The sequence below is a fragment of the Mobula birostris genome, chromosome 18 (assembly GCF_030028105.1).
Source record: "Mobula birostris isolate sMobBir1 chromosome 18, sMobBir1.hap1, whole genome shotgun sequence".
Taxonomy (NCBI): domain Eukaryota; kingdom Metazoa; phylum Chordata; class Chondrichthyes; order Myliobatiformes; family Myliobatidae; genus Mobula; species Mobula birostris.
The window spans coordinates 38,223,302-38,242,956 of NC_092387.1; the positions used below are offsets into that span (position 1 = coordinate 38,223,302).

General features: G+C 39.2%; 1 protein-coding gene across 1 annotated transcript in view; it reads right to left on the reverse strand.

The window, feature by feature from the left end:
• Positions 1 to 19,655, reverse strand: part of LOC140212257 (pyroglutamylated RF-amide peptide receptor-like) — a 32,892-nt gene that overhangs the window by 4,186 nt on the left and 9,051 nt on the right. The window contains exons 2-3 of the mRNA XM_072282975.1: positions 18,763 to 18,915; positions 4,807 to 4,868 (exon numbers count right to left, since the gene is read on the reverse strand). Coding sequence (XP_072139076.1) covers positions 4,807 to 4,868; positions 18,763 to 18,915 — 215 coding nt within the window. The remainder of the gene's footprint in view (positions 1 to 4,806; positions 4,869 to 18,762; positions 18,916 to 19,655) is intronic.

The following is a 19,655-nucleotide window of genomic DNA, read 5'->3' on the forward strand; positions in this document are numbered from 1 at the left end:
AACATAAAACTCAAAAACAAGAGAAAATCTGCAGATGCTGAAAATCAAATACACACAAAATGCTGGGGGAACTCAGCAGGCCAGGCAGCATCTTTGGAAGAGAGTAAACGGTGGACGTTTCGGTCGAGACCCTTCATCATTCCCAAAACGTTGACTGTTTACTCTTTTTCAGAGATGCTGCCTGGCCTGCTGGTTTCCTCCAGCATTTTGTGTGTGCTACTCTGGCAGAACTCAGCAGTTGTGGAGGAGAACTGGACTATCTAGCAACCCACCGAATTAATCCTAGACTAATCACAGGACAATTTACAATGACCAATTAATCTCTTAACCAATACGTCTTTGGACTGTGGGAGGCACCCAGAGGAAACCCACGTGTTCATGGGGCGGGACGTAGAAATTTCTTACAGATGGTGTCAGAATTGAACTCTGAACTCCAATGTCGCGAGGTGTGGCAGCATCGCGCTAAACACTACGCCATCGTGGTGCCTCAGGTGGGGGATTCGGAGGAGAGTGAGGGGTGGGGAAAGAGTTGGCAAATGATAGGTGGATCCAGGTGAGTAAGGAGAGAGACAATGGAAACCCCTCTCCCACTATTCCAATCTGTCCACCATTTCTCCTTTATTTGGCTTCATTCTTCACCTTTTCTATCAGATTACATAAACTACAGCCCTTTGTTGTCTCCACTTACCATTTCCAAGCCTTTGTCGAAACCTCCATCTTTCCCCCCACCCGACTCCACCTATCAATTAACCCTTTCTCTCTCAGATGCCCTTCTCCCTTGCCAGCACTTGCCCCACCTCTCTCCCTCACTTCATTATACAGACCTTCTCCCCTCTGTTCTTTCAGGTATCTGGACCCAAAATATTAACTGTGTATTTTCCTCCACAGATGTTGCCTGACTCGGTGAGTTCGTCCAGCAGCTTTTTTTTTTGCTGTTTTTTTGTTGCTTTTCTGAATAGTTGCTATTTCAAAATTTTAGCAATACATTTTAACAACAGGAATTTTACCGTCCAGCACAAGGTCCGGTATGTTCATCATTCCAGTCCTGACTGATATAGATCAATTCTTGACCTGACAAAGTCACAAATTTAAAATTTTTACCTTTGTTTCTAATTTTTCCAAAGTGTATTTCTCCCTAAATCTATGACATTCTTCAACAGCAGCAGGAGCAGAATTAAACCATTAAATTGTCACATTATTTCTCTTTTCTCCTATAGAGATGACACAATCTGAGTGATGATTTCTTAGAAACTAAAAAATATTCTTAATGGTCTTGAAAGGATTGATGCAGAGGTTATGTTTCCCCTGTATGGCTGCTCTAGAACCAGGGATTACAATCCCAAAAGTAGTGGACAGAGATGTGGAGAAATGTCTTCATCTCGATGGTAGTGAACCTTTGGAATTTTCAACTGAAGAGTTATAAGGAGGTATAGCACTGAGTATATTCAAGAAAGAGAGTGATAGATTTTTAGAAGTTAAGAGAATCAAGAAATAAGGGATTAGTGCAAGAACACACAACATAGGAAATTCTATGTCTACATTCACAAGATATATGCAGCCTATAGTGAACAGTACATATTAATGTGATATAGGGTGGATGCCTATTAATCTGTAAGTGTGATTAACATTAGAACACATGTAGTTGCAGCTGATAAAGTAACTAATTATAATGAGGTTGAAGATCAGTCACAATCATTAAATGACAAATCAAGCACAAAGAGCCAAGTGCCCAAATAGACTTTATGAAGACACTCATGGATGAGTGTTTACACATGAAATCATTCAGCGTTTTCCCCAACCAGAAGCCTCAGATGAACCAAGCGATCCACAGTCTGCTGAGGGCTACACCAGTGGTGTTCAGGTCTGCCGACCCAGAAGAGGTATGATCCTCCATAAAGCTATCTCACATGCAATCTCAGTGGCAATTCCAGACCAAACTTAAAAAGTAGAAGGATGCTTGACAGCTGTGGCAGGGCCTGAATGCTATCACCTCCAAAGCAAAACCAAGTAATATATGTGACAACAAAATTTCGCTCCCAAATGTGCTCACTGCCCTTTATGCTCTCTTTGACCGACAAAACATGGAGGCACCTTCACAAACTCCCACAACGCTCAACAACCGTGTGATTTCAGTCACTGAGGTCGATGTGAGAGTATACTTCTGGAGGGTGAACGCATGGAAAGCATCTGTGTACCCATGTAATAGCTATTCAACCGGATGGAATGTTTACCGGTATCTTCAACCTTTCACAATGGCAGTCTGAGGTACCCACCTGCTTCAAGCAGGCTTCAATCATACCAATGCCCGAGATAAATGTAGTAACCTTCCTCAATGTCTATCATCCAGTAGCACTTACGTCCACTGTGATGAAGTGCTTTGAGAGCTTAGTGATGAAACATATCAACTCCGGCCTGAGGAGTGACTTGGATCCGCTCCAATTTGCCTATCGTCACAATAGGTCAACAGCAGATGCCATTTCATTGACTCTCCACTCACCTCTGGAACATTGGAACAATGAAGATTCTCTTCATTGACTACAGCTCAGCATTTAACACTATCAGCCCTCCTAATCTAATCAATAAGCTCGAAGAACTAGGGCTCAATTGCTCCTTAAGCAACTGAATCCTTGATTTCCTCATTTTCAGACCTTCGTCACTACAAACCGGCAACGACATCTCCTCCACAATCATCATCATCAGCACAGGTGCCCCACAAGGCTGTGTTCTTCACCCCTTGCTCTACTCACTTTACACTTATTACAGTGAGGCTAGGTACAGCTCCAATGCCATATTTAAGTTACCTGATTACCACCCACTGTTGTTGACCAAATCAAAGGTGGCGATGAATCGGTATGTAGGAAGGAGATTGAAAGTCTGGTTGAGTGTTGTCACAACAACATCTCACTGAATGTCAGCAAAACCAGAGTGCTGATTATTGGCTATAGGAGGAAGAAACCGCAGGTCCATGAAGCAGTACTCATTGGGGGATCGGAGGTAGAGGCCAGTAACTTTAAATTCTTGGGAAGTATCATATCAAAGGATCTGTCCTGGGTCCAGCGTGTAAGTGCTATTTCAAAGAAAGCATGGCAGCTCCTCTATTTTCTTAGAAGTTTGTAAAATTTCCAGTAATCTTTCCCCTTCAGCCCGTAGAATGATTGCATTTCTTACTTTAATGGCGAAAAGATGTATCTTATAACATTGGAAAGAGCCTAATGCTCCAACTACATTTTTTTGGTTTTCCCAGACGATACTATGCTTAAATTTGGAGAAAATTAGAAGTAATCTTTATGATTCCTCACTTAAATTTGAACAGACCTGGAGATCTTTTATTCAATATTTTCATTTAATGCAATTTTTTTTCTCTTTTGTTCCATATTTATATTCCCTTCTTGCCTTTTTTTTTAACTGTTTTTAATGGAGGTTGGGTTTGAGGACGTGATTTTAAGTTCTTTAACTCTAGCTGTTTCCAAGTTAGCCCATTGCTTTGCTTTGTTTTTAGTTTAGTTGCACGGTGGGTTTTTTTCGGGGTCTTTTTTTGGGTTTTTTTTTTCCTTTTCTCTATTGAGATAAACATATATATATAAATCAGTATACTATTATTTTACCATATTATTTTATGTTTAAATTGCACTGTTTGTATCAATTTTTTCTTCTGTATTAATATCTCCTGTAATTTCTAACAGTGTGTTAGTGCCTTTATGGTTTACCCTTTGTATACTTATTCAATAAAAAGATTTAAAAAAGAAAGAAAAGAAGTTTGTGTGGACTTGGCATGACATCTAAGACCTTGACAAACTTCTATGAATGCACAATGGAGAGCATCCTGTCTGGTTGCATCATGGCCTTGTAAGGAAACACCAGAGCCCCAAGAATAGAAAAACCTACCAAATTAATGGATACAGTCCAGTTTATCACGTAAAAAGTCCTCCCCACCACTGAGCGCATCTACAAAGAGTACTGCCACAAGAAAGCAGCATCCTTCATCAAGGACCCCCACCATTCAGGCTTTGCTCTCTTCTCACTGCTTCCATCAGGAAGGAAGTACAGAAGTCTTAGATCTCACACCACCAGATTCAGGAACAGTTCAACCATCATGCTCCCTCACTCACCACAAAACTGAACTGTTTACTGAACACAGCCTGTGAACTCACTTTCAAGGGCTCTTTAACTCACATTCTCAGTATTATTTATTTATCTGTCTATTTATTTACCTCTAGTTATTTGTTTGTTTATTTATTTTGCACTGTTTGTCTTCTTTTGCACATTGGTCGCTTGTCAGTTTTTGTGCATAGCTTTTCATTGATTCTATTGAACTTCTTTGTTCTACCATGAATGCCTGCAGGAAAATGAATTTCAGAGTAGCATCTGGTGATATATACGTACTTTGATATTAAATTTACTTTGAAGTCTCCCAGCCCCACACCCCTATTTCTACCTCTCAATTATCCAGGGCTTCTCAAAATTTGTCTCTTTAATGTAGCTTTTGATCACAAACCATTTTCTGCTATGGCTTGGTAACAAAAATTGTTTGTTGGAACTGCTCTAACATTATGTAAAGGTGTTCTATTGATTCAAAGACTGTGATATTGTCAGAAAATTAGTATGCCTGAAAAAAACATTGTTAACGAATCAAAGCAACACACAAAAAATGCTGGAGGAACTCAGCTGGCCTGCAGAGTCCTTTCAGCATTTTGTGTATTGCTTGGATTTCCAACATCTGCAGATTTTCTCTTGTTTGTTAGAGAATCAAAAGCATTTTTTAAATTTAGAGTTGAGTATCAATGTAAAGAAAATAGGATTACTTGCCTCAAATTGCTGAACGTACAACATAGGAGATCCCACGATTAGAGCCACTGCCCATATAAACCCTGAGAGTGAAAAATACAGATTAATATGACATATTAAGAGGATTTCAATCAATTTGTTAGGTCACTGAAACACTACAACACCAGTAGATGCTGCAGGTACTGTATGTCCATTAATTGTGCTGTTATCTGTATGATACATGATTAAATGTAATAACAGGATTCCAGTTAGGTAACTTGCTCGCAAGTAACAATTGTAGAAACTGAGTGAGTTCTAAGTATAAAATCAGGGAAATTTAGAAAATATAGCAAATTTTTAATAAATCACTTTAAAAACACAATCACTTGTTACAGAAATTTCACAATCTTTTAACACTAGTTGCAAATTCCATTTGACTAAATCATGCGATGTTCAAAAACCAGCAATACTGAGGATCAACTTTACAAAATTCCATCATTCTGCAGTTTTGAAAAAGATTTTCATGTTTGTTTTCCAAGCTGCAAAGGGAGAAAAAGATTTAGAAATATATTTTATATTAGATTTAAGACAGTAGGACATGTTTAATATGCATCTATGATGAAGGCAAATTTTGTTTATCCAAGAATGCTGATAATACAACACCAGTTTAAAAAGTCCTGAAGAATCTGCAGAGAGGCTTCAGTGGATAAAACTGGTGTCAATGAACAGGTGAGAATGTAGCAAATGCCATGTGGAAAAATGTGAAGTAATCACTTTGATTAACGAAAAGGAAAACAGAATATGTGACAATTGATAAGTATTGGTCTTTTGAGAGAACTGGGTTTTGTTGTATACTGAAAGGGTGTCCTTGAAATAGCAACATAGAAAACCTACAGCACAATACAGGCCCTTTGGCCCACAATGCTCTGCCAAACATGTACTTTAGAAATTACCTAGGGTTACCCATAGCCCTCTATTTTTCTAAGCTCCATGTACCTATCCAGGAGCCTCTTAAAAGACCCTATTGTATCCGCCCCCACCACAGTCGCTGGCAGCTCGTTCCACAACTCACCACTCCTTTCGTAAAAAAACCTACCCCTGACATCCCCTCTGTACCTACTTCCAAGCACCTTAAACTGTGCCCTCTCATGTTAGCCATTTCAGCCTTGGGAAAAAGCCTCTGAGTATCCACACGATCAATGTCTCTCGTTATCTTATACACTTCTATCATGTCATCTCTCATCCTCTGTCACTGCAAGGAGAAAAGGCCAAGTTCGTTCAACCTATTCTCATAAGACATGCTGTCCAATCCAGGCAATATCCTTGTAAATCTCCTCTACACCCTTTCTATAGTTTCCACATCCTTCCTGCAGTGAGGTGACCAGAACTGAGCACAGTACTCCAAGTGGGGTCTGACCAGAGTCCTATATAGCTGCAACATTACCTCTCAGCTCCTGAACTCATATCATCTTCATCCATGGTTGATGAAGGCTAATACACCATATGTCTTCTTAACCACACAGTCAACCAGCACAGCAGCTTTTAGTGTCGTATGGACGTGGACCCCAAGATCCCTCTGATCCTCCACACTGCCAAGAGTCTTACCATTAATGTTATATTCTGCCATCATATTTGACCTACCAAAATGAACCACCTCACACTCTTCTCCATCTGCCACTTAAAAAGTGAAATACTGAAGTTAACGTGCAGGCACAGCAAGGTAATTATTACAAGACATTTTGGATATAAAAATTAAAACATCTTAATGGCAGTATGCAGAGTGCTGATGAGAGAGGACTAGGAATGTTATGTATAGATCAGTTATCCCCACTTTTGTGAGGATTTATGTATGAATCTCAACAAAGGGTCGGGGGGCGGGGTGGGTGAGAGGTGGTTAAGCAGATTGGCCCATGCTTTACCGAATTTAAAAGAACAAGAGATCATTGAAACATTAAGAATTCTGTAGGGCTTGACAGGGCAGATATGTCCTGTCAAGCCCTTTGGGACAATGGATTCCCAAGGGAGGATGCTTACTCTGTCTGGTTAGAGTGTTTCTGGAACCAGAAGTTAGAATCTGAAAATAAAGGGTCAGCTGATCAGGACAGAGATGAAAAAAACTTCACCAAGAAGTTAGCAAATCTTTGGGAATCTCTAGCCAGAGAGCCTGAAGAATGCTCACCCCTCAGTATTTTCAAGACAGAGACCAGTACATACTTAGATATCATGAAACTCAATAGATATAAGCTGCCCAGAAGCATGATGCGAAATAAGAGATCGGCCATTATCTTATTGAATGATAGACTAGGTACAAAGGTGAGAATGGCCTACTGCTGTTTTTAGAGGGGTTTTACATTAGGGACAAGGTAACTTAGAAAATCCTGATTTTCTGCAAAGGGAAAGAATTCAGAATGCATTGAATGTAGTGTTATGAATTAGCAGTAATAGATATGAAACTGAGACAGGGTTTATAAACAAACCACGAGATTTATTAACCCCTGCTCAAAAACATTGAAAAGTAAACAAACGACTAACTTAAGCGGAAGTTAACAGTTAGGCGATCATGTCGAACAAACAGCCAAACTTATAAACTGTTCTTAATGAGTTCTCATCCAAGCACAGTCTTAAAATGATAAATTCAAAAGTCCAAGTGATTTATACAGTCATTAAGGAGAGACTTTCCCAAAACAACGATTCCTTCGAAGGAATGACGAATCTGCCGATCACAGCCAAGAGATGCCTTGTCCGAAGAAATACAGTGTCTTAAAGGAACTGACCTTTTGGCTGGAGGGTGGTCACTGCACAAACCTTCCTGACCTTGCAGGGGTTTAACTCAAATGTGTATGCCACAATTCCCGAACGAAAATTCAAAAAGGTCGATCATTCCCAAGATGATGAATAACGTTAACTTTACCCAATCCTTTTGGTCCGGATAACGCTGGTAATGTCTTCACTCTCTGATACTGGACTGTAAGGGGAAAATAAACGTGCAACAAACAAAACTGGTGGCGTCACCAAAACATCCGACCGGCAACAACAACGTTGCACCAAAAATAAAAATAAGAACTGCGTCACCGTGGCGGGCTTTTTCCTTTACACCATGCCATCACGTGAGATCACATCAGCCCATTATCACAAGCCCATTACATCATTCCCATAGCATGAGACCATTACATCATGCTCACAAGATAATTACATCATAGTCACGAGATACTCAAGGAACAGGTAACAGTAGTATATTTCCATTTTCAAATGGCACTGTAAAAGCTCCCAGATATGGGGAAAGGGGAACTATACTTAGATAAATTGAACTACGTTGCTTTGCATTCCAGCCTCCTGCCTGAACTTTCTACAAGTAAATCCTACGGGACACAGTTACATGGGCCAAATACAGTGGACTGAGTGAAGAGACTTCAATCTGAGCAGCAACTATGGCTCAAGTGGTCTTCTGCTGAACTCCCATCCCACAGAGTACGCTGGTCATCTTTGACAGGATGTAGAGCCGACGTGGGAGCTTCGCTTTCCAATAACCAGAGTCATCAATAAAATTGCTTTAAACTATGAAAATATAATCATTATTTCAAAACTAGAATGTATTAAAATCACTAAAACATTAAAATAATATAAAACCACTTTCAAATATGCTCCAAGTTTGCAAGTGTGACATCCCAGTTAGATAAAATACAGTTTGAGGCTGGAAGTTATTTTGCCACTTTATAAACTTTCTATGGGTCTAGAGATAATTAGAAGCTAGCAGCTAACCCCAGAAAACTGCACTATTCTGTCCGTAAGTTTGAATACAGGGCTGGTACAAAGATGATGGGATTATGAGTTGTGATAAGGAGGCAGACTGGCTTCAGGAAAATGTTAACAAGCTAAACAAATGGATGAAGACAGGGCGGATGGAATACAATGTGGAAAACTGTGAAGTTTGGAGGATCTTTGCATGCTGTCAGGATCTGGTTTAACTTAGACAAAAATTTGAAAGAGGCAAGCTGCAGTCATTTCTACCTGAATTTTGCTTCAGGTTTGCATAATACCCACACACCAGGTACATGGGCTGATGAAGCCAATATTGTCTAAATGAGCAATCTGCATTGACTTCGATAATGCTGCATCACCTCTAATGTAAGGTTTAAAAGCAGGAACACTCTCTCTAACAGAATTGTGAGTACACTCACTCCTCAGGGACTGGAGTAGTTTAAGAAGGCAGCTCATCACCATATTCTCATAGGCAAAGAGGGACAGGCAGTTAATACTGGGTCAGCCTGTGAAGCTCACATCCCTTGTAACAGGACTGAACAGAGTCGAAATGGTTTTATGAAGAGGAAGTCACGTTTGATCAATCTGCTGGAGTTCACTATGGCTGTGACAGATAGAGTATATAAATATGTGGTATAGATGAATATCCAATTTTTAAATAAGTTATAAGACCATAAGACATAGGAGCAGAATTAGGCCATTTGGCCCATCGAGTCTGCTCCGCCACTCAATCGTGGCAGATCCTATTTTTCTTTATACTCAATCCCAGTTCCTGGCCCCCCTCCCCGGTATTCTTTGATACCATGTCTAAACAGGAACCTATCAATCTCTGCCTTACATACACTCAATGACCTGGCCTCCACAGCTGCACATGGCAACAAATTCCACAAATTCACCACTCTTTGGCTAAAGGAATTTCTCAACATCTGTTTCGAAAGGATGTCCCTCTAGCCTGAGGCTGTGTCCTCTTGTCTTAGACTCTCCCACCATGGGAAACATCCTTTCCACATCTACTCTGTCTAGGTCTTTCAACATTCGAAAGGTTTCAATGAGATCTTCCCCCCCCCCCCCACCATCCTTCTAAATTCCAGCGAGTACAGACCCAGAGCCATCAAACGTTCCTCGTATGATAAACCTTTCATTCCTGGAATCATCCTTGTAAACCTCCTCTGGACCCTCTCCAATGCCAGCATATCTCTTCAAAGATGAGGAGCCCAAAACTGCACACAAAACTCAAGGTGAGGCCTCACTAGTGCCTTATAAATCCTCAGCATCACATCTCTGCTCTTGTATTCTAGACCTCTTGAAATGAATACAACCATTGCATTTGCCATCCTCACCACCGACTCAGCCTGCAAGTTAACCTTTATAGTGTTCTGCACAAGGACCCCCAACTTCCTTTGCATCTCAGATTTTTGGATTTTTCCCCTGTTTAGAAAATAATCCACACATTTATTTCTACTACCAAAGTGCATGACCATGCATTTTCCAACATTATATTTTATTTGCCACTTTCTTGCCCATTCTCCTAATCTATCTAAGTCCTGCTGCATCCTACCCGTTTCCTCAACACTACCTGCCCCTCCACCAATATTCATATCATCTGAAAACTTGCAACAAAGCCATCTATTTCATCATCTAAATCATTTATATACAGCATAAAAAGAAGTGGTCCCAACACCAACCCCTGCAGAACACCACTAGTTACTTGCAGCCAACCAGACAAGGATCCTTTTATTCCCACTAGCTACCCTCTTCCAATTAGCCAGTGCTCTAACCATGTCAGTAACTTTCCTGTAATACCATGGGCTCTTAATTTGGTAAGCAGCCTCACGTGTGGCACCTTGTCAAAGGCCTTCTGAAAGCCCAAATATACAACATCCACTGCATCCCCTTTATCCATCCTACTTGGAATCTCCTCAAAGAATTCCAACAGGTTCATCAGGCAGGATTTTTCCTTTAAGGAAACCATGCTGACTTTCTCCTATCTTATCCTGTGTCACCAAGTACTCTATCACTGCATCCTTAACAATTGACTCTAATGTCTTCCCAACCACTGAAGTCAGGCTAACTGGTCTATAATTTCCTCTCTGCTGCCTTCTTACTTTCTTAAAGAGTAGAGTGATATTTGCAATTTTTCAGTCCTCTGGCACCATGCCAGAGTCCAATGGTTTTTGAAAGATCATTTCTAATGCTGCCACAATCAGAACCCTAGGGTGCAGTTCATCTGGACCGGGTAACTTATGTACTTTCAGGTCTTTCAGCTTTTTGAGTACCTTCTCTGTTGTAATAGTAACTGCACCCACTTCTCTTCCTTCACACACTACAACATCTGGCACACTACTAGTGTCTTCCACAGTGAAGACTGATGCAAAAGACTTATACACAAGAGGCTGGCAAGTTTAGAGCTCAGAAGTTTGGAATCTGAGAGCACAGTTTGAGAATAATGAATGGGCCTTTTAGGACTCAGCTGAGAAGAACTATTTTCATTCAGACAGCTGTGAAAGCTCAGTCACAGTATTCATTGAAAACAGAAATCTGGTCATTTTGGGATACAGGTGCAATGCTGGAAAATGGCACTAAGGCGCAAGATCAGCCATGATTTTGATGAATGATAGGGTAGGCATGAATGGACTGATGGCCTACTCCTGTTCCTCATCCTCATGTTATGTTCTTATGTTGCTGATTTAGTATCCTTCTATTTATTTATTTATTGAGATGCAGTGCAGAATAGGCCATTCTACCCTTCGAGCCACAGCACCCAATAATCCCTGATTTAATCTGAGCCTAATCATAGGACAATTTCACAATGACCAATTAACCTACCAAACTGTATGTCTTTGGACTGTGGGAGGAAATCAGAGCACTCGGAGGAAACCCACGTGGTCATGGGGACAACATACTAACTCTTTACAAGCAGTAGTGGGCTAGCCAGTTGTCTACCCATATTAAAATGTTATTCACAATGTTATAAATTCTTGTCTTGTGGCAAAAATCTTTCATGTGCCACTTTGTGAATCTGGGAATCCAAATAAAACAGTTGGAAGAGAGGGAGACTTTTCTGGTTGGCTGACAGTGTCTGGTAGTGTTCTGCAAGAGTCTGTGTTGGGACTGTTTCTTTTCATGTTATACATCAATGATTTGGATGATGGAATTGTCGGCTTTGTGGCCAAGTTTGCAGATGATATGAAGATAGGTGGAGGGGAAGGTAGTGTTGAGAAAGCAGGGAGTCTGCTGAAGGACTTGGACAGATTAAGAGAATGGGCAAAAACGTGGCAGAAGGAATACAGTGTAGGGACATGTACAGTGATGCATTTTGATAGAAGGAATAAAGACGTAGACTATTGGAGAGCAAATTCAGAAATCCGAGGTCAAAGGGACTTTGAGTCCCAGTGCAGAGTTCCAGGGATTTTGAGCCCTAATCCCTAAAGATTACCTTGCATGTTGAGTCGATAGTAAGGAAACCAACTGCCACATTAGCATTCATTTCAAGAGAACTAGAATATAAAACCAAGAATGTAATGCTGAGGCTTTATGAGGTTTTGATCAGACTGCAATTAGCATACAGTGAGTAGTTTGAGGTTCCTTATCTAACAGAGGATATGGAGGCATTAGAGAGGGTCCTGAGAAGGTTCACAGAATGATCCCAAAAATGAAAGGATTAACATATCAGGCTAACAGCTGTGGGCCTGTACCCACTAGAGTTTAGAGCAGGGGGTCCCAATCTTTTTTATGCCATGGACTCCTTTCATTAACCAAGGGGTCTGTGGACCCCAGATTGGAAACCCCTGGTTCAGAAGAATGAAGGGGTATCTTATTGAAACCTATCAAATATTTAAAGGCCTAGATAGAGTGGACATGGAGAGGGTGTTTCATTTAGTGGGGAAGTCTAAGACCTGAGGGCACAGCCTCAAAATACAAGGACATCCATTTAGAACAGAGATAAGGAGGAATTTCTTTAGCCAGTGGGTGGTGAATCTGTGGAATTCATTGCCACAGGTGGCTGTGGAGGCCAAGTCATTGGGTAAATTTAAGGTGCAGATTGATAGGTTCTTAATTAGCAAGGGTATCAAAGGTTACAGGGAGAAGGCTGAAGAATGGGGTTGAGGGAATAATAAATCAGTCAAGATAGAATGGCAGAGCAGACTTGATGGGTCAAATAGCCACAATGTGCTCCTGTGTCTTATGATTTTACCTCTTCCTTTTATCTGCTCTGCTCATAACATCAAAGAGCTCTAATGAAGTTACATTTCATAAAAGTTGACTTTGCTTGATTGTATTACAGATTTCTGAATGTCCCAAAACTATGCTGTTAGCAGTATTTCCCTAATGACAAACATTGAACAAACTAACTTATTGCTTCCTGGATATTTCAATATGTGTGAAACATGTGTGGTTTTCCAATCAAAGTAGGACCTTTATAAAATGCTGTAATTTTGGAAGATCACAGACACTATCTACAATGCATCAACTATCTCCACAGCTAACAACATCTCTAAGCTACATCACATCAGGACACAAAGCATCAGGTCCAGCTCCTTGTAAATATTTGGTGCTATCAGTATGTCTACTGTCTAGCAGGTTAAGCTTATTTTGACCAAACTGCAAAATTAACCAGAACATACAAATTATGTTGCTTCCAATATTTATGAATTATTTAGAGGACATTTAATACTGACAGCACTGAATGTCCCTGTATTTATTCTTTTACAATGCAATAGTGTTGTTATCTTTGCTAAATTCTGCCCTTCCTGTAGAATAGTGGTTCCCAAACTTTTTTGGGTTAATGCCCTCTTGGCTCCCAGACCACATCCCCAGTGCCCCCCTCTCACTTTCTGGCCATTACATAAAAGCTATAAAGAAAATAAGAAGTGCAAATTCAAAGCAGTGACAAATAATTGCAAAAGCTATTCAAATCTATTTAAAGCTACAGTTAAAATTATTTCTTTATTTAATTACAGTTGAAACAATTTTCATCAATATTTTTAAAATTTCACCAATATTTTATATACATTAGTAGTCCAACGATTCACTACTTTATTGCTCTTTCACCTTTCAGAGAGATGGATGGGCTTGGCACAGTGATATCAGCTTCTCAACATCAGGCTGAATATCACTTAGGAGTAAAATTCAGAATTGGCTTGCACTTTGGAGACAGGGGGTAGTGGTGGAAGAACATTATTCTGGCAGGAGGTCCTCTGCCAGTGTTGTTCCCCAGAAAACAATGTTGAGACCTCTGTGTGTATATATAAATGACTTGGATGAAAATGTTGATGGATTAAGTTAGTAAGTTTGCAGATGACATGAAGAGAGGTGGATCTGTGGACAGGATAGAGAGCTGTCAAATGATAAGCAGGACTTGCCCAGAATTTCACATTGCCTCTCTAAGGACCTATGTAGCCACCCCATTGTTTGGTGCCTGGTCTGCCTCCATTGTCCTGGAGGTACACCCTATCCTTGTTATATGCGAGGGATGCGTTCCTCGAAGTTGACGCATAATGTGAGATCGCATAACGTGAATAATTATTTAAATGGAGAAAATAGGGTTGCATTCCAGAGGGCCTCCTAAATGTTTTATCTGTAATTTATTCACATTTTTATACCAATACCACATAAAAGCAGTACTACAAGACAAAAAAATTACCAATTTAAGGTAATATTCAATATAATTAATCATAGAAAGTTAACATCCTCTGGTGTACAGTACTCACCAACAGTGGCAGGTGTGTTCGTTCCGGGAGATAAGTGGTTGTTGTGGTGTTGAGCAGCTTTACATGGATAAAGTGGATGGTTGTGGTCGTCAGGATAATATCAAGCACAGCAAGGGGTGAACGAAGACTCACAGAACTCTTAGAAATGCCAGCAGCAGCAGATTACAGCGATTTGCATAAAACGGTGAGGGTTGTTTGCTTGGCAGCATTTTGTTTTAAATTTGCTTGTAGGGAAGAAGGGTTGATGGCAGGGAACGACTGAAATGCTGACTCCGTCTCTTTATCCTGACAATTTATTGGTTTATATATCTAATCCTGACGAATCTATTCCTGACTTGCTAAAATTATTTAATGAATTTGGAGATTTTTCAGGATATAAAATAAATTTCAGTAAAAGTGAATTGTTTCCTTTAAATAATTCTGCCTCTATATATGATAATACTCCTTTTAAAGTCACAGATTCTTTTAGATATTTAGGTATTATAATTACTAAAAATATAAGGATCTTTATAAAGCCAATTTTGTTCCTTTACTAGACTCTATGAAGTATTTATTTAGTAGATGGAATCCACTTACATTTTCACTTGTTGCTCGTATTCATATAGTTAAAATGATGATTTTACCAAAATTTTTACATTTATTTCAGAATATCCCTGTTTTTTTGACTAGGAAGTTTTTTGATCGGATTGATTCTCTTATTTTATCTTTTATTTGGAATAATAAAAGACCAAGAATTAGTAAATGTCACTTACAAAAATTGAAAAAAAATGGAGGTCTTGCTTTGCCTAATCTAAGAAAGTATTACTGGGCTGTTAATGTGCGATACATGTCCTTTTGGTTATATTGGGTTGATAACAGTGATCGGCCAATTTGGGTAGGCCTAGAACTGAAAGTTGTAAAACAGTTTTATTTAACCTCGTTATTGGGAGCTGCTTTACCTATACAATTAGCTAAAGTTGCTAATTTAAACCTATATCCTGTGATTAAGTATTCTTTACAAATTTGGCTTCAGTTCCACAATTTTTTTAATCTTAAAAAATTTAAACTTTGTAGTTTAATTTATCGAAATTACTTTTTAAGCCTTCTTTGAGTGATCCAATTTTTTTACTTTGGAAAAATAAAGGTACTAATTCTTTTTTGGATTTATTTAAAGAAGTTAGATTGATGTCTTTTGAACAATTAATTGATAAATATTCTCTTTCATACTCACAATTTCTGCAATACCTTCAAGTTAGACATTTTTTACAAAAATATTTAAGTAATTTTCCTTACATATTGGAGGCTGACTTGTTAGATACTATTATGAGTATGAATCCTTCGATCAAGGCTTCTATTGGAAGAATTTATTACAATGGGATAAGCGTCCTTTATCTAAGATTAAACAGGATTCGGAAAAGGAACTCAATTTGACTGTTATGACGGAGGTTTGGATGCGGATTTTGAAGTTGGTTAACTCTTCTTCAATTTGTGCTAGCCATTCATTGATTCAGTTTAAAATTGTACATCGTTATCATTTGATGAAGGAGAGACTTTCTAAAATCTTTTGTAATGTTGATAGTTATTGTGATAGATGCAAAACTGAGATAGCTACACTGACACATATGTTTTGGTCTTGTTCTATATTGGAACAGTTCTGGAAGTCAATTTTTTCAACAATTTCTAAAGCACTTAAAATTAATCTACAACCTAATAAATTAACTGTGCTTTTTGGAATAATTCCTCAAAATATTCATGGTATTTCTGTGTCTAACCAACATGTTATTGCATTTGTTACATTGATAGCTAGGAGGGCCATTTTGTTGAAGAGGAAGGATACATCAGCTCCCACTTGGTCACAATGGTTCTCTCAAGTGATGCTATGTCTTAGTTTGGAGAAAATTAGAAGTCAAACCTTTGAACCTTTATTTGTTTTTGAGAAAAGATGGGGCTCATTTGCTCGTTATTATCGTTTGAGCTAATTGATAGATTTTTTCCACGATCTAATTGTAAATTATTTGGTATATTTTCTTTTCTTGCTGGCGGTTTGATGTTTATTTTTAGAAGCTTTTTGTATGATGCATGGCTCCGGGGTTGTACACCTAATGGGTTTTTTTTCTCACTTTTTCTGCTTAGTAAGTTTTTTTTGCTATCACAAATTTTTTTTCAATCTTTAAGATATGTCTTTTTTGAGACATTGTAAGTGTTGTTACTTCAGTGTACTCGTGTTATTTCCTTTTCTATAATATAACAATGAAAAGATTTGAAAAGAAAGAAATGCTGACTCTGTTCTAAACTTGAGTCCATGTCCATCGCCGTTTGTGCCAAGTGTTCCGACTTCCACCATTCCCTCACTGTTGGTAAACTCCCGGGATTTTCAAAATCGTCTGTTGCTTGCAGCATCTGAGAGATAGTTCATCATGTAAAAAAATATGCACGCCTTGAATGTGGATCAAACCTTGGTCGAGTGGTTGAATCAGCGATGTTGTGTTAAGCGGCAGGAAACGCATTATTATGTTAGGGTGAATGCTGTCCAAATGTTTAGGATGGACTGGTGCATTGTCAGGCAACAAAAGAACTTTAAAGGCAAGATTCTGTTCCTGGCAGTAGCGTCCCAGAGCTGTGTTACCTTCAGCTGATGCCGCACTGTTTATAATTTCCAACTTTTTTTCAAGTGTTAAAGCGGTTCTCTGCCACTCGGCTGACGGCCCAGGACATGACATCGGACGCTTAGGAGGCATGGTTAAATATTTCAAGTGCAAAATCACTGCACCATAGGTAAAACCAGCAAAAGTTTAAGATCGCGCATCCACACCTTGCCAAAACCAGTGCGAGAGTGGCGGGAGAGAGAGATTGTGAGGCGCGCGCACCTGACTTGTATTGGCTGGAAAGCGGTGCTTCTCATTCCAACAGTGAGACTGTGAAGCATGTGCACGTGACTTGTATTGGCGGGAAGGCAGTGCTCCTCGCATAACTGTAAGTTTTGAATGCATATAACGAGACATTGGTAGAAATAGGTTTCTCGCATAACTGTGAATCCGCATAGTCTGAAGACGCATATAACGAGGATAGGGTGTATTATCACTGCAGCTGCCATGTTTTAGCCAAGCGATCTACAAATAGAAAATTGGCTTCGGACATGCCCTAGCACATCTGATGGTCTTCCAACAGTTCATATTACAGGAAGCTTTTTCTATTATCTCTGAATATCATCAATGATTGTTAACATTAATGATTACACACCATTAAAATAATTTAAACAATTCATAATTACTTCATTAAAGAGTTTATTTTTACACATTTGCCTTATGCACGTTAATTGTATCAGGAAATAAAACATATAGGAGGCAGATGCCTGTGTTTGACTGGTCTCTCATTTGCTGCTCCCAGAGGAAGGTGCCTGCATTTGACCAGTCTCTCTCCCTCCCTCTTCCTCTCTCTCTTGAACTTGATGCAGCCGGAGTCTTGGGTCTTGGGCAAGGTTTAATTGATGTGGTTTGTAGATTGAACCCTGCAGGTCATGTTATATGTGTTTCTGGTTCCTGGCTACTCCTCTAATTTATTGCTACTTTATGCGATTTTGATTGGGGCAGACTGGCTCTACGGCCTGTGGTCAACAAATCATGCAGCCCTAAATTGAACTGAACTGAACTGAAGTAAACATTCCTAGACTGCTTCAATTACTCTGTGGTTTGATGTTTTATATCCTATGTTTTCTGCTCAATTTTGCTGTTTGCGCAATTTGTTCTTTTTTTATATGTTGGCTGCTGATGTCTTCTTTGAAAAGGTTCCATAGTGTTTCTTTGTTTTGTGGCTGTCTGCCAGAAGATGTATCTCAGATGTATTCTGCATACATACTTTAAATACACTTTGAACTTTGAATCGATTAATCTTAGAATCAGAAAATAAAACATTTGGTTTCGTTTAAAATTTTACGGGAGATCAGGAGCACATTCAAGAAAATATATCGGCCAATGTATTCAATGCATTGGCAATGCTGGTGTAGAGAGTGAAGGTCCAGATACACAGTGCACCTGGCTCTTCAACTTAGTGCAAGCATAAGCTGTTGTTGGGTCAGTTCTGCCCATTGGCAGACTGCAAAGTAATATGCAATTCCAATGTATTCTATTTCTTTGATGAATTGCTATCAACTAACCAAGGTAGTCCAGTGCCTTATAATACATTAGTTCCTCCTAATTTAGTTGCCTGGTTCTGCTGTGTTTCAACTAGGCTGAGTTGGAATCTCTCAGCTGCTTCTATGTCAGAACATTCAAGCCCAAGTCCAAGTCTAGATGAGCATTCCGATACAGCAGAGTTGGAGCAAGTACAGCAGTATTTTGGGTGAACCAATGAGGCTCTAGCTTTATTCCCATGCTCCTTTTGAACATAAGGATCTCACTGCCTACAAGGAATATCAGACCAGTCTTTATCAGTATTCTTTCCATGTTCAGCAAGTTCAACAAAAAAAACTGTTAATTCCACATTATCTTTCTGAAGGATTTTGTTAGTTCTAATTTTGCCTGCATAACATTGATTATTTTAAAAGACCTACCAAGCATGATGTGTCCCCTTGTCATCAGATAATGCTTCTTCAGTGGATGTACAATCCCTTCATATCTCTCCACAGCAATGCACAACATTGCTAGAATGCAGCTCGTGACAGCTGTAGTCTGAACGAAAGGAACCATCTTGCAGATGAAAGTCCCTAGAAATCATTTAAAATATTGGAAAATATTGACAGAATGACTATCCAATGGAGTTAATCTGGTTATTTTGATAAAAATTAAAATGCATGCACAAATACACAACACCCAGCCAAAAAGAGATACTCCCATACGCCTTCAAAGTCTGCACATTTACTGCATCTGTCTGAAGAGGAAATCACAATGGAAATTATGCAGCAATGAATGTCAGATGGCTACAGACAAAGACAGTCTGCAATGGTGCTTGTGTAACTCTGAGACAATTTCACAGTACATTGGTGACCATTTCTCAACTAATTCCTGATTTTTCCCTGACATGTAAAAATTTATTAGACTCCATCATTCCCCAGCTTCCAACCCTTCCCTTCCATAACCCTTTCATCTGCATTTTTGGTGATATTCACTAACACACAGAGTTAACATGACTAACAGCTCCATTCCATTCTCCTAGGTTTCTTATGCTTTTACAATTCAACTCTCCATAAGAATACTTCCTATATATTCTCCTTGCCCTATAATAGGGGTGCCTAAAACAAAGAGGGCATAGGTGGAGGGTAAAGGGTAAAAGGGGATCTGAAGAGGAATTTTTCACAGAGGATGTCTAATGATTTTAATACACATTAATTTTTAATTTTTGAAACAATATATACTTTTAATTATTTAAAACAATATCAACAATGACGCTGATTATTGGCGAAACTCCCACCACAGACTTACCTCCACTCAAAAATTATAGAGCACT